At 38.3% G+C, this 15,550-nt stretch overlaps 6 protein-coding genes across 6 annotated transcripts; 5 read left to right on the forward strand and 1 right to left on the reverse strand. All coding sequences in view use genetic code 12, as the record gives it.

Annotated features, from left to right (window-relative positions):
- Nucleotides 1-182: 182 nt before the first annotated feature.
- CDC39 (CCR4-NOT core subunit) lies at nucleotides 183-7,791 on the forward strand (the record flags this gene model as incomplete). The annotated part of the gene is made up of 2 exons (XM_067690645.1): nucleotides 183-874; nucleotides 1,221-7,791. 2 exons carry the CDS (start codon nucleotides 183-185, stop codon nucleotides 7,789-7,791), a joined length of 7,263 nt encoding a protein of 2,420 aa, XP_067549090.1.
- Nucleotides 7,792-8,067: 276 nt separating this feature from the next.
- I9W82_001855 (E2 ubiquitin-conjugating protein) lies at nucleotides 8,068-8,748 on the forward strand (the record flags this gene model as incomplete). The annotated part of the gene is made up of 1 exon (XM_067690646.1): nucleotides 8,068-8,748. One exon carries the CDS (start codon nucleotides 8,068-8,070, stop codon nucleotides 8,746-8,748), a length of 681 nt encoding a protein of 226 aa, XP_067549091.1.
- A 432-nt stretch (nucleotides 8,749-9,180) lies between these two features.
- Nucleotides 9,181-10,587, forward strand: I9W82_001856 (uncharacterized protein; the record flags this gene model as incomplete). Its single annotated transcript, XM_067690647.1, has 1 exon — nucleotides 9,181-10,587. The coding sequence occupies one exon, from the start codon at nucleotides 9,181-9,183 to the stop codon at nucleotides 10,585-10,587; it is 1,407 nt and encodes a 468-aa protein (XP_067549092.1).
- Nucleotides 10,588-10,838: 251 nt separating this feature from the next.
- I9W82_001857 (uncharacterized protein) lies at nucleotides 10,839-11,159 on the forward strand (the record flags this gene model as incomplete). The annotated part of the gene is made up of 1 exon (XM_067690648.1): nucleotides 10,839-11,159. One exon carries the CDS (start codon nucleotides 10,839-10,841, stop codon nucleotides 11,157-11,159), a length of 321 nt encoding a protein of 106 aa, XP_067549093.1.
- Nucleotides 11,160-11,232: 73 nt separating this feature from the next.
- On the reverse strand, nucleotides 11,233-13,227 carry LYS14 (Lys14p; the record flags this gene model as incomplete). Its single annotated transcript, XM_067690649.1, has 1 exon — nucleotides 11,233-13,227. The coding sequence occupies one exon, from the start codon at nucleotides 13,225-13,227 to the stop codon at nucleotides 11,233-11,235; it is 1,995 nt and encodes a 664-aa protein (XP_067549094.1).
- Nucleotides 13,228-13,678: 451 nt separating this feature from the next.
- Nucleotides 13,679-15,274, forward strand: I9W82_001859 (uncharacterized protein; the record flags this gene model as incomplete). The annotated part of the gene is made up of 1 exon (XM_067690650.1): nucleotides 13,679-15,274. One exon carries the CDS (start codon nucleotides 13,679-13,681, stop codon nucleotides 15,272-15,274), a length of 1,596 nt encoding a protein of 531 aa, XP_067549095.1.
- Nucleotides 15,275-15,550: the final 276 nt, after the last annotated feature.

A 15,550-nucleotide genomic window follows, 5' to 3' on the forward strand; every position in this document is an offset into this window, starting at 1 on the left:
CATAAGAATTGACATCCTGAGACACATACAGGATCAAACACACCTTGAACAATGGAATGAAGAATGGAGTTACTTTGTATAGTGACTTGAACTCCGTTTTACACGTGACATGATAGCGCGTAATGATTTTCTTTTCTCTCATCTCAGTCATTTTACTCCTGTGTTAAGAGTTTAAGCCAACCATGGTTTACTACTTTACTGCAAAGACTAGTAATGACAATGATGATATATCAGATATGGTTTCCACAATATCTACCTCGCACACAATCTACATGGGTAAAGACAAGTTTGAAAATGATCCATTGATTAAACATTCTCATCCTAAAAACATTTGGTTCCATGTTGATAACCACTCATCTGCCCATCTTTACCTACAGCTTACTCATTCACAAATAATGAATTGGAAATCATTTGGCGAGTTCACCATAGAAGAAGACTTGTTAACACAGCTTGCCCAACTCACCAAAGCCAATTCCATCAAAGCCAACAAGTTAAACAACATTACTATCATCTACACACCAGTGGAGAATTTACATACAGACGGATCAATGGATACAGGTACCGTGACTTTCAAGAACCCAAAACTCGTCAAGCGTGTCAAGGTGGCTAAAAGAGAAAACGCAATCATCAACAAATTGGTTAAAACCAAGACTGAAGCATCGACTGAAGAGTTTATTAAAGCTCAGGAAGAGCTAGTGAAGGAGATTGCTAAACAGAGGAAAATAGAAGAAGCTAAAGAAAAGGAATTGAGCTTACAGTATGCTCAACTGAAACAAAGAAAGGCTGATCCTTACGCCGATTTATTTAACACAGAAGAGCTTGAAAATAGTAGCAACGACAGAAGACCAGAGAACTGGGACGAGGATGATTTCTGGTGATGAGCTTATAGTTTTAGGAGGTATAGATTATGAGTGTATAGTTCAATCCGGGTAAACTATACTAGGACGTGTACTTTTGCACAAAAAAAATTCTTCGTTCTTTTTTTCAACGCAATGGCAACCCAATCTAACACCACCGACATCAGAATCATCACACTTAAAGGATAGATAGATCATCACTACCACATCATCAAGGTTCATCCCAATTGATCTATTTATAACCAGGATTAGCTTTTTTTCTAAACAACTGTTACAAGCTCCCCCAACTTTCGTTCTATCTGTGAATTAATTTGCTATACATTTTCAAATCGTGTCTTCTAAAACATCAGCATCCAGTGACAGCCCAAAGGGCACTGTGACCGAAACCAACCAAAAGAGCAAACCAATTAATAGAGATCCCACTACCAAGTCCAACCATATTAGAGTCAAGGATCCCGAATTAGCCAAAGTAATCATCAACCAATTGTGTATATTATTAACCACTGTTGATTCATCCTCCGTCGACTCCCATTATAGACAGATTAGATTCATTTTCAAAAAACAGGTTAAAGATCCAATTGTATTGAATAACTATTTTGAAAAGTTATTTGGATTTATTAGATTTAGTGATTTCAACGACACCAAGTCATCATTATCCCCCATTGAATCATTATTCAAGAAAGAATTAGATTTTATTGCTAGCGAGCTAAAGTTTTACGATTTATTCTGCGTTCACTTGGATAGTATTATACCAAAAGAGTTTAATATTGTTAATTTCACCACCAAGTTTGATTGTGATCCTATTTTAACGTTTTTATTGACAATTAGATACCACGATAAAAACTCACAAGAAATCAAAGCATATTTTGAAAAGTGTCCATCTTCATTGTTGAGTATTTTAAAAACAAGAAATTTTCCTAAAGATTATCTGTGGTCGGTACTCCTTGAACATATCCTTAATAAGCCATATTTCCCATTCTTGAGCAAATTAATTACCTTAAGCTCCATAAAAGCATTTGATTCAGATCTCCCACAAATTACCAAATTTTATCAAAATATATTGAAAATGTCATTCAAGTCTTTATTACATGAAGTTGGATTTGAAAATGTTGTACCAGAAAAGTTATTACCAAGTCTTTTGCAAATTAAACCGCAGGAGGTAGATCAAGGTATAGCTTTGGTATTGGCAGAAATTCTAATACCTGGATCACAAGGGTTTAGATATAACAATGCGCCACTTAGTTTGCCTGAAGCAAATGCCAAAGGCGCTCAATTACAAGCAAGTTTTAAAGCAATCGAACAACTGGACAATCTACATGTCAATTGGTATGAAGTTTTCAACTACATGCAGCAATACTTGTTTGAATCAAGCCAAAGAAATGCCCAGCCTTCGGTAGCCAGCGTATCGCAATTCCTATCATCATTGGATTTCAAACAAGACCCAATTGACATCTTTCTCAATTATGAATGGTGGTTTGATAAAATATTGTTGTATATCCTTCAAACCTGTGATGCGTCACAAGGTGGTTATGACATTGCGTTATCAAGGAATTTACTGTTGTGTTTTGAAGAGGATCGTGAAGGTTTTGGTCAACAGCAGATGAGAAGAAACATTTTGAAATTTATCAATGTGGGGAAATTGGAATTGCAAGTTATAACTAAAGTGCAAGCACAGCAAATGCAACAAAACTTGAGTGACCAAGACCGTGAGTTGAATGCATATTTGACTCAAGTGTTTGAACGTGACTATAGGGTGTTCCCTGAGTATGTGTTGGCGACAGCATTGTCAGTTATAGAAAAGACTCCATTTGTGAATGACTTGATCGATACACTGTTTTATTTATTAATGGACAATGATTCACCTGCGGTGCCTAAGGTGGTGCATACATTACAGGAGCTAGGACTTGCTCTGGGTAAGGTTATTGATTATTACAAGAGTAGAAACACTTTTTCTGCGGCTGAGAAAACTATTGCTGTGAGTTTGAAATTGAACATATTGGACCAAGTATTGCAACAATTGTGGAACATTGATGTTAAATTGGCTGTGAGATTACTTATTGAATTGTCTGTTTTCAACTATGACTACGCGAAGGATTTAGAACTGAAATTAAACGATCAACAATTGAAAAGTTCTGTTTACCAGTCATTATTGGATGTGGTTTCTGAGAGAGTCCAAATGGATAATGAAGCGTTTCAACAACACCAACGCCAACAACAGCAACCAGATCAATTACAAATACAACCCAAGCCTTTACCAATGTTGAAACTTGAAACTAGTTATTACTTGCTTGAGAAATTGAAAAGTGCCAATGGGTTGATTGATTTGGAGAAGTTGAAAAATTTACAAATACTTTTGTTAACAACTTATCCAAGATTGATCAATTTTGGAAACGGCCATGATGATGCTATACTTGCAAATGAAGCCAAATCAAGTTTCTTCCCTCTCGAAGTTGAATTGGAAATGAAGGACTATTACTCGAAAATGTACAGTAAGGCTGTTGATATACCTGAGATTGTCAATGTACTAATCAAGATGAAATCGAGTGACGATCCACATCAACAAGATGTTTTTGCATGCATGATACACTCATTGTTGGACGAGTACAAGTTCTTTGGCGAGTATCCATTACCTGCATTGGCATCGACATCCTTACTATTTGGTGCATTATTGGAAAATGACTTGATTCAAGGCACAACCTTAACAGTGACTTTGAATTACATTTGGGAATCTTGTAATCAAGCACCGGATTCAAATATGTTCAAATTTGCCGTTCAGGCGTTGTACAATTTCAAATCGAAATTGCACGAGTACCCAATCTATTGTAAACATCTATTGGAGTGTCGTTCGTTACCAATGCACGCTAAGATGTACAAAATTGTGAAAGACGCTGCCAATGGTATTCCTTGTACTGTCAGTGGATCCAAGGGCGAAAGAACGTCAAGCACTACTCCAGATGTTGGACCGAAATACCAATCTATCGATTACGTTGAGCAAACAATTGGCTCTGCTAAACAAGAGGACCCTCCAGAGGAAATTAGAGATAAATTGTTATTTTCAGTTAACAATATGACTCCGGAAAATTTACGTGTTACCGAAATTCTGGCTGTGTTGAAGGAGGAATATTTTGCTTGGTTTGCTGATTACTTGGTTGCTGATCGAGCCAAAGCTGAGCCTAATAACCACGGATTATACTCCAGTTTGGTGAAGGCTTTGGACAATGCCATGTTCAAGGAGTACGTGATGAATATAACCATGAAGGAAGTGTCCCATCTAGTCCGAAACTCAAAGGACTCACGTACTGATCGTAATAAGCTTAAGAATCTCGGTGCTTGGTTGGGAAGAATCACATTAGCCGAAGATAAACCATTGAGGAGAGACTTGATTGCAATCAAGTTTTTGCTCGTCGAAGCGTATGATTTCGATTCATTGAGTTTGATACTTCCCTTTGTTTGCAAAATCTTGAGTCAAATTGAAAACTCCAAAGTGTTTAAGCCTCCAAATCCATGGGTATTGGGTATTTTCCAAGTGTTGTCTGAATTGTATCAATTTGCAGATTTGGTATTACAACTTAAATTTGAAGTGGAAGTGTTGTTGAAATTGTTTGATATGAAGATTGAAGATATCGAACCAAGTGAATTGATTAGAAAACATGACAAAGATCCAGGTAAATTGGCAGCCATGTTTGGTCTCAAACCTCAAGCTGGAGATAATCTCGCCTTGGAAATGTCTCGCATGAATTTGGAGCAATCGCAGATGGCAGCCAATTTTGGTGCTTCACAATTGCCTTCACAATCATTTGATAAACCATTCCAGCAAGTGTTACCAGGACAACCATTGTTGCCACAACAGCAACAACAACCACAACAAATCAACACAATGCAGTCATATCCACAGCAACCTCAACAAGAATCAGGATTGGATACCAGTTTCAGCACTCTTGTTGGAAATACTATATTCACCCAAAATGCAAACTTGAGAAGAGCCCTTCAAGCTTCATTAACTAGAGCTGTTCGTGAATGTGCTGAACCAATATTGAATAGAGTTTCGGAAGCTGTTTTGGTTACGACTGAGTTTTTGATCAAGAAGGATTTTGCTACTGAAAAGGATATAAGCAAGATTAGAAGGTCGTACCATAGAATGGCACAACAGTTGTCACATAGTATGGTGTTGTGCTCAGGAAAAAAGATGCTTCTTGATACTATCGAAGCAACAATGTTGCATCTTCTTTCATCCAGTAATAGCGAAATCCCAATCATGGAGTTAAACAGTGCTATTCAGTCCAACGTGGGGCTCTGTGTTGACATTGTTGATAAGATAGCCGCTACAAACGTCACCGACTTGATTGATGAGAGAATGAAACCGTACCTTTTGAAACGTGAGCGTCATGCGGGTGAAGAGTTGTATGTTGAAGAAGGTACACCTGAATATTCGTTGAGATTGCCTGAACCATTAGGATTGAATCGAAAGGGATTGAATGTACAACAATTGAGTATTTATGAACATTTTGGTGAGTTGAGAAATGACCTGCTTGATGGTCTTCGTGCTGCTGGGTTAACTCCATCCGGAGCACCAGCAATCCTCGCACATCCTCAACCACAACAACATCCTCAACAACAACAGCAGCCCCAATTGCAAGCTCAGCCTCAAATGCAACCACCACAACTTGGCCAAGATTTCCCACAACAGCCAAGCTCTCTTGTTCAAGAGGATATCATGCCTTTGGAACAATTGTTTACTGCAATCACTCGCTACTGTGAAAAGGCAGTGCAATTGGTTTCAGAAGTGTCTGAAAACAAGTTGTCGAACTTGCCACCTAACCATCCTATTATGACGACTTTAACTCAAGCGTTGGCGATTGCTCAAAGCAATGCATTGAAGTATCCTGATTTGTTGTTAAGAGCAGCTCAATATGCCGTTAACTGCTTGTTTACGCAAGTGCATAATAACCCAATGAGCAATGAGATTTACGTTGTCATTCTTGACAAATTGTGCGAGTTTTCTCCATCAACGGCCAAGGATGTGATTTGGTGGTTGGTAAACTCATCTGACCAAAGGAAATTCAACATGCCAGTGATATTGTCGTTGTTGAAGGTGCAATTGATCCTGCCTATAAAGTTTGATGAGTCGATTAGTAAGTTGATTAAGGAATCTCATAATCCAGAAATTGTCAAATTTGGTGCTAGTTTGTTATTGAATGTGTTTACTGCCGAGGAACCGGTACGTCCAATTGCATTAAGATCTGAATTTGCAAAGACTTTGGATGCATTGTATGAGTACAAGAAGTTGAGCTTGTCTAGTGAAGAAGATAAACAAGCACAAGCCGAAGTTGAAAAGTTATTTGAGGTGTTGAGAACTACCAAGCCCGCTACATCTGAGTTGTATGCGCAATTGGGATATGTTTTCACTGAGTGGGTTAGATTGTTGACCCATGGTGCGCAGGATACTCGAGTTGCTCAAGAAAAGTTTGTTGCAGGATTAGTCGAACTGGGTATTTTAAACAATGCTGATTATTTCAAGACTTTTTGGAAAGCAGCTGTTGATATCTCGACGCTTGTGTTTACTACTGAGCAAGAGCTTAGAAGTAGGACTCAACATGAAGCCTACTTGTCGATTGATTGTGTGGCAATTTTGATTACGAGGGTAGTTTTAAATGTTGAAGATGAACAGCAAGCTATTCATTATTTGAAAAAGATCATTGCGGTAATTGAATTGAACTTGGTTACTGATCATGAAAATAAGTCAGCATGGAATGATCGTCCTTATTTCAGGTTTTTCTCGTCGTTGTTGTCAGCTTGGAATGACGCGTCGGTATTAAATCAAGCAGCAACAAAGAAGCTTGATACAGAATTCTACTTGTTCCTTGGTGATGTATTCAACACCCTTCAACCTATAGTGTTGCCAGGGTTCACATTCAGTTGGATTGCATTGATAAGCCATCGTATGTTTTTACCACAACTTCTTGAGTTACCAGATAGGGCTGGATATGGAGTTGGTGTAAAGTTATTAACATCTTTGTTGAAATTTCAACAAACTTATCAAAATAAGGATAGTAATCGTGATGTTTTGAATGTTGTTTTTAAGGGAATCAATAGAATCTTTGTTGGATTGATTCACGATTATCCTGAATTTTTAGTTGAATGTCATTATCAATTGGTTACTGCTATTCCTCGCACATATATCCAGTTGAAGAATATTGTCTTGTCAGCAACTCCAAAAGATATAATTGTACCAGACCCATTTACTCAGGGGTTGAAAGTTGAACGTTTGCCAGAGATTAACGTTGCTCCAGTTGTATATTACAAGCCAATTGAGGATTTGGCCAAAGTTGGGTTAAAAAAGCCAGTTGAGAATTTCTTGCGTATTCCAGCACCAGGATTAATGAGAACAATTTATAACGGACTTAAATTGAACCAACCAAAGACTACAGATGAGTTTGGTTATTCAGAAACAATCACATTCAATGCTAAATTAATCAATGCTTTGGTGTTGCATGTTGGAATGAATGCAGTTGCTGAAAAGAGTGCAACTAATCGTGGGTTCAACACCAAGACTTCACAAGTTGCATTGCTTGTTGATTTAATGAACTTTGGATCTAATGAGTTTAGATATATCATGTTGAACAGCATTGCCAATCAGTTGAGGTACCCCAACAGCCACACTCATTGGTTTATTGGGATCATTCTTCATTTCTTTAGTTCAAATTCGATTTGGAATTCATCCACCAGCACTAAATTAACAGTACAAGAGATTATCACTAGGGTATTGTTGGAAAGGAGAATTGTCAACAAGCCACATCCATGGGGATTAACTATATTGTTTACCGAGTTGGTTAAAAATGAGAGTTATGGGTTATTTGAGTTGCCATTTGTTAAAAACTCAATTGAGGAGATCAAGACTATCTTTGATACTTTGTCAACCAATGTCAAGGGATAAGTGCTTCTCTGCATTTATGGACATCCGGAGGATGTTTTTTGTATACTAGGAAGAATATTGTATTATGTATATACTTTTTGTACGAATGTAATGATTATAGAGATTGATCGTATGTAAAGAGATTTTGACGGCGGAACGAGAAAATCAGCGGCAAACAATTGCCGAACGAAAATTTTGAATCTAACCACCATAACAATAACCAAGAGCAATAGCAATAGCAATAGCTTATCAACGCGTCAAACTACAGACCAGAAACGCTTTATCAAACACTGCATAATGTCCAGAGTCAAGAGAATTGCAAAAGAGTTAGAAGAGTGTCGTCAAGACAAACAATCTGGTGTCACGCTTGAACTCAACAATGATGCAGATTTAACCCATTTAACAGGATACTTTTCAGGACCACCAGGAACACCATACCAAGGTGGGTTGTTCCAAGTGGCAATAGATATCCCCAATGAATACCCATTTAAGCCACCACAAATGAAATTCATCACCAAAGTCTATCATCCAAACATTTCATCAGTCACTGGTGCTATATGTCTCAATATCTTGAAAGATAAATGGACGCCTGTATTGACGTTGAAGTCGACATTGATTTCGTTACAACTTTTGTTACAATCACCTGAACCTAATGACCCTCAAGATGCCGAAGTTGCCAAACATTATTTGAGCAATAAAGCTGGGTTTGAAGAGACTGCGGCATATTGGACAAAATTGTATGCTAATGATGGGAAATCTGAAGGTGAAGGTAGTACAGGCGCTGCTGTTGAGGTTAAAGATTCAGCATTGTATGGAATTGATGATTCGATTGTGACCCAATTTGAAAATATGGGCTTCCCAAGGGACAAGACTATTGACGTTTTGAGAAGAATGGGGGTCAAGAGCTTCAATGGTGTTAGTAATAGAGGTGATTTGGAGAATAAGATTTTGGAACAGTTGTTGAGAGAGTGTCAATAGAGGAAAAGAAAGGATGTTGTCTTGTATAGTTTTACACAACATATAGCAAATAGCACAGTTGTCATCGGTAGAGGGATACAATATAGGACTGTAGTAGTCATTGGGAGATAGTACAGGAAGGATAAGCATGAAGCCGTACGCAACTGGTGTATTTCATTTTGCAGATTTACTCCTGCACATAACCCATCAGCTCATTCAGTGCTGTGAGAGTGAAAAAAAAAAATTTGAACATTGAGAGATCAAACCTTCACACATCATTCTCAGTTCAATCTGTACATTAAAGACATTGATTGGTCAAAGATATTGATAAGGATCTGATTTTGCACGACTGAATACCACCCAGAAGCCATCTTGTCCCCCTTTTATTTTTTTTTGTATCAATACATTTTGTTTTCCCTTTAGCATCAATTCCGTCGCTCCTTTTTTTATACTATGACTACATCACCAACTCCAGTTCAGGAAGAACGTAAACTGACTCCAAACAGTGGAACTGCTCCTGTTAAGGAATCTTTATCCGAGGAGAGAGTTTCCAACATTGGATGGTATTTCATCAAATCCTACTATGACTTTTACATTGCCAAATTGGACGTTATTCACAAGATTTACCATGATAATGCTTCAATTTTGCACGACGCGTTCCCTGAAGAAGGCAAGAAGGGTAATGGTGAAGATGATGAGTTGACCACTAGTTACAAAGCTCAGGGCACTGATGCTATTAAAAAGTGCTTTGCTGAACATTTGTCTGGTGGAGGCAACGACAACAACAGAATTGTCATTACTAGTGCAACTTTCCAAGTTTCCTTGGAAAAGAATATCATCATTGTTACTTTTGGAGAATGGTCAAAGAATGATTCACCTTTTAAACAATTTACACAAACATTTGTTTTAACTCCTGGTAAGAGGGAAAGTACTTATGATGTGGCTAATGATGTCTTGAAGTTTATTGAAAGTAATGGGTTCAAGGATAATCAGGAGGTAAAGGATGATAAAGAAGAAGTTGCAGAAGAGAAGCCGGTTGCTACTGAAGAGAAAGAAGAGGCAAAGCCACAGCCAGTTGAAAATGCCGAGCCAGAGAAGGAGAAAGTTGAGGAAGAAGTAGCTCCAGAGACTATAGAGGAGGAAAAGAAGGAACCAGCTGTTGAAGAACCAAAGACGGAAGAGACTCCAAAATCAGAACCATTGGAAAAGGAAGAAGAGTCACCAAAAGAAGAAGTGAAGCCAGAAGAACCAGCTAAACCAAAAAGCCCACCTCAACCAATGACTTGGGCTGATTTGGCTTATCAAGCTGTTCCTGCATCCAAACCAGCATCTAAGCCAACATCTAAACCCACAACATCAGCCAGTACTGCTGCGTCTACTCCAACATCAGCCAAGAAAGCACCGGTAGCAGCTACTCAATCGACTGGAGGTAGCGGTAAATTCAAAAAGGATGAGTGGTACCCAATCTACATTCGTGGTATTCGTACCATTGATGAAAAAGTATTGAAAGATCACATCACCAAGAAATTTGGGGAGTTGAAATTCTTCCGTACTAATCAGAACATTGCCTTGTGTGATTTTGTTTATAAAGAAGCTCAAAGAAAAGCGTTGGAAGCTAAAGAGACTACATTGGATGGCGTGGTTATCAATTTAGAACCAAGAGAACTGAAGACGGGAAACAATTTCCATAATAGTAATGGTAATTATAAGAAGAAGTTTGGTGATAAGGAAAGTGGTAAGGATAAGTTGAAGGGAGCCAGTGCTAACACCAGTGGGAAATTCGTTGATGGAAAGAAGGTTGCAACTGGAGGAGCTGTTGGTGCAAAACAAAAAGTGGGTAAATTAAACACAACAAAATAGAGGGAAATGAAAAAAAAAAAATTATTATTTAATAACTGAGAGAGGAGGTGCTTGATAAGATTATATAGAAGGAAGAAAGAGGTGAATGAGTATCTGTAAAATGTGTATAGAATAAAAGGCAATTAAGGATGTTGAATTAGTCAACGCTACCATCTATCTTTTGACCAATAAATTTCTACAAATCAGTTGTAAGCAGAAAAAAATTATTCATCAGACACAGACACCCATTGAACTCACACAGTACAATAGTCATGTCGCATATCTTACCATTCACAGAAGCAAATACCAAAAGAGTATCGTCTTTATTCAGACAAGCATTACGTACCGCCTTCGACCACTCGTTAAAATTTGACTTGTATCGTGCTCAAACGATAAATATTCGATCACAATTTGAAGCTAATAGACATGTTGATAATGTTGAAGAGTTGGATCAGTTGATTAAGGCTGCTGAGGCTAAATTGCAAAAATGGAAACATCCTGATCCTTATATTCCACCTTGTAGGCCTGGTGGAACTAAGTATCAAAGAAATATCCCAGTTGCTAGGGAACCACTTGTGCCTGGTGATTGGTAAGGGGAGAGAGAGATAGAAGAGACGTTAAATGTATATGGTGCTGTGTATTTAAATAAATGTTACAATTTTCTTTCTAGTATATCAATGTATCACCAACTTCAAATGATGATGTTCCCTTCCATTGCTTTTTTAACATGTTGACTGAGACTGTTGCAGTAGCAGCACCAATTTGTCCCACCATGGCGAAATACTTTAACAAGAGCAACTGCTGATCCTCTCGTCTTGCTTGTAGACCAGTGATCAACAATGGCCACTGAATCATCAATAGTAGAAACGGTGATGCATGTTGTTGAACATCGGAAAAGTTGTAAAGATAATTGATAAATGAAACAATCTTATCAACTAATTGCGACACGTTGGGGTTTGTTGGTTCCAATCGATAAAACCTGGTCAAAATTAATATTATTGATGATAAAACAAATGATTGATGGGAAATGTCTTGCCAACTTAACCAAAAACTAGCATTATCGACACGGATTTCTTCAATTGGTAAACCTGGTGTATATTTATGCAACTCAGATTCGGGGATTATACCTTTGGAATCAATGTATACGATTGTTGTTTGATGGTAGAAATCAGACAAGATTTTCATATTTTGTAACGAGTCCATTGCTAGGGTATCAGACTCTAGCCTATATCGATTGAGTAGCTTGAATAAATCACGGAAACAGGCAATACATGTATTATGATACCCCATTAGATTATTAAACCCTTGATCTGTAATTACTCCCAATTCACGAAGAATCCCAATCTCATATTCCGACCCACATGACATTAAATGATCAATTTCATAATCAGTTTGTAAAGTCCCACCTATGTTTGTACTCAACCCAGCCAATATTTCAATTGAAATAAACCAATATTTACAAAACACAAACACTTTGGAAATATTAGCCATATAGTTACTCGTGGATATCTTGAGTAGTAAATCTTTACATCCAGTTAAATGAGGGCGCCATTGTTGCGTACTTGTCGCCGTGGCTGCTGTAAGTAAAAGCAAAGTCAATAATACACCTTCAATATTGGCATTCAAATTGGTCACCTCTTTAGCTGGTTCAAGCAATTTTAAACATTTGGATAAGTATGCACCATACGCCTTTTCATCTTCTGGTTGCTTATACTTCATGAAGCTAGTTTTGGCTCCTTCTGCAAGCACAGCTGCAAGTAAGCATGGCTCAGTACTGGCGGTTTTCAAAATAATGTCTCTAGCTGGGTTGGATGTAGTTTTAGTTGGCGCATGATACGCATTGAAAGGCTCAATAATGTTGGCAAAGTTGTTGTAAAACTGTTCCAAGTAGAGGAGTTCATGCTTGCGTTTAAGTTTTATGTAATCAATGGGTACATTTCGAATAAATTCGTCGTGGATGTGTAGCTGTGAATGGTAAGGTGGGTGTTGTTCCAGTGGAGACGCATTGAATGGAGTATTGTTGAAGAAATCAAATTGGAAATCCTCTTGCAATGGGATGTTTTGAAACTCCATAATCTCATTCACCAAGTTGGATAAATCATTAGTCAACATATTTAAATCCGTCCCGTTGAGAAAATCCAAATGATCATCATGGTTGTTGTTGATGAGGTTTTCAATGTTTAAAAGTGATCTTCTTTGGGGTTCCGGAGACTCAGTTAATGGATTAGGCATGGGGGTGAAAGTAGGGCCCACATTGGGTGTGTTGATTAGTGGTGGTGCTGTTGGTGGTGGTGGCGCAGCTGTTGGTGCCTCTATCGGTGTAGCTGTTGGTGTAGCCGCCCGTGGTGACCCCTTTTCAGCACCCCCATCCTTAGCCTCCGATTGTAACCGTTTCGGCACATTATACTGAACAGGCAAAAACTGGGTAGATTTACCCAAATTTTCAATCTCCTCCCTAATCAATCTTCGTGATATACGCAACACTTTTTCTCCAGCTAATGGATACGAACAAGATTTACCCAACCGTACACATGTCGAACAAGCTGGTTTTTCTTCAGGACATTTTATTTTGCGTCGTTTGCATTCTCTACAACCTTGACGAGAGTAGGATCTTCGTTGGTGTGGAGATGATGATGATGAGGATGGATTTGATGCAGTCATTAGGGAGAGGGGGTGATGATGATCTTGAGAAATTGTGGCGTGGCAGGAAGAAGTTGTAGCACTGATAGCAGCATCTAATTGTCTGCAGGGTTGGATGTGATGGGAGTAGTATTAAATAAAAAAGGTGTTGAATTCCAAATAAAAGGTTCAGAAGGTTACGATTTAGTGGTTGAATGAAGATGGTTTTGGTAAATGAGGTTATGTGATGACAAAATGTATAACATGTCGAGGAATGTACTGTTGAGACAGAAAAGATGCGACATTGAAACTAGTCACGTGCACAGTACATAACACAAAAAGAAGGAAACCAAAAGATAAACAAATGCAAAAAACTATATACAGTGCGTTTTAAGTAAGTCGTCTCTTTAAGGAATTCGTACAAAAAAAATAAAAAAAAAATCACGTAAAATGTAAACAAGTGTAGTTTTTAACCCGCTCTTATACCACCACAATGCCACCTTCGAAAAAGAAAAAGACAGAGGAGGAGAAAAGAGAATGGGAGGAATCATTGCAGATGGCTGTTATTGAAAGTAAGAGCCAAACTCGTCCTAATAATTCGAAAATTGCACGTAAGTATGGGCATCACAGATCAGCATTAGCCTATCGATTAGAGGGCGGTTTACCACGCAAACAAGCCCACGAAAGTCAACAAGTACTATCAGGAAAGCAAGAGATCCTCTTTCTTAGACAGGTCCAAGCAGCAGATCACGAACACGTTGGGTTAACAGCCCGTGAGATGCAAGAATTTGCGCAGGATATTTTGGACGCGCTCGGTATAGATCATCACGTAGGAGATAACTGGCCATATAACATGTTGGAGAGACACCCATGGATTAGGATGCTCTCGGCCAAACCGACAGACCAGAATCGAACCTATGGGGTCTCTTTGGCAGGAATAGAGGTGTTTTTTCAGCGCTATGAGGACGCTGTAACTCGGTACAAGGTTGAGGCAGTAAACATTTGGAACATGGACGAAACAGGTATATTTATACACCAAATTGGAAAGAAAAGAGTTGCCGGCGATAGTCTGAAAAAGAGTACGAATGTCAAGAGTGGAAATAGTAAGGAAATTACCACAGTTGTGGAGGCTATTTCAGCTGCAGGAGAAAGAATTAGATATCCCCTCTCAATATTCAAGAGTAAAACGCTCATGACCAACCAGATTTCAGATGATGAGAAGTTGGAGTGGGCTTATGCCGTGAGCTATAAAGGCTGGAACACTGGAGACCATTTTGAGCAATGGGTGCGGAAGATATTCATTCCTTTCACTGCACCAAAAAATTCTCAAGATTACCGGATTTTGATCATGGATAACCACGCAACACATTACAGCGAAGAGCTCAAACTGGTTCTAAAGGATGCTAGAGTGATCCCGATTTACCTACCACCCCATTGCCTGCATTTGATGCAGCCGTTAGATGTCGGTGTTTTCAAACCCGTTAAGGATCATTACAGAAAACTTGTTGCCCGTTATTTTGACAGGCATGCAACACATGTTGTCCCAAAAGACAAGTTTATAGAGTTCTGGATTGGCTCTAGAAACCTTAGGATGACAAAAGAGAACATTTCAAGTGGGTTCAGGAAGTCTGGGCTATGGCCCATTGATAAACAAATGGTCCTTGAAAATCCGGAGCTAACAAAGAAAAATGCAATAGTTTCTGATGAAAACGCACCACTATATGATTCTCTGAATTCGAATTTATGTATAAATGGGGTTTCCGGTGTTGTTTACCCAGAAGAAAGCTCGAAACCAACTGAGAGAAATATTCGTGCAAAAGAACGGGTGAGAAACAGGGAAATTCAACTACGTGACCAAACAATTGCGCAAAAGGATAACATAATAAGGACGCTATCACGTAAACTAGAACTGAAAGAAAACCCTCCACTGAAAGGGCCTAAGAAAAAGGTGTGTTCCATGGATAATGGCGAGATTAAAACGAGCCAAGAGGTTCAGCCTCGGAGTAAAAAATTAAAGCAAGATATGGAGAAAAAGATGGCGAAAACGCAGAAAAGAGAGCCATTGGGTGATAAAACTAACACTTCCTAATCATTGCCATGAGAAAACCGTTTTGATTAAGCTATTTTGAGTCCAATTCTACATAGATTTTTGTACTAAAACTTGGTAAAATTTTGATTGTTTTTTTTTTTTTTCTGTACGAATTCCTTAAAGAGACGACTTACTTAAAACGCACTGTATATGCAAGTAATTTATACAAATATCATAACAAAATTTGAAAACAACTGAGTGAAAGTGAATCTTCTCATCAAAGAAACTCCCTACTTACATCAATAGACAGTTCACACGACCTTCTATTTGAATAAT

Source organism: Candida metapsilosis (genome assembly GCF_017655625.1).
Source record: "Candida metapsilosis strain BP57 chromosome Unknown scaffold2, whole genome shotgun sequence".
Lineage (NCBI taxonomy): Eukaryota > Fungi > Ascomycota > Pichiomycetes > Serinales > Debaryomycetaceae > Lodderomyces > Lodderomyces metapsilosis.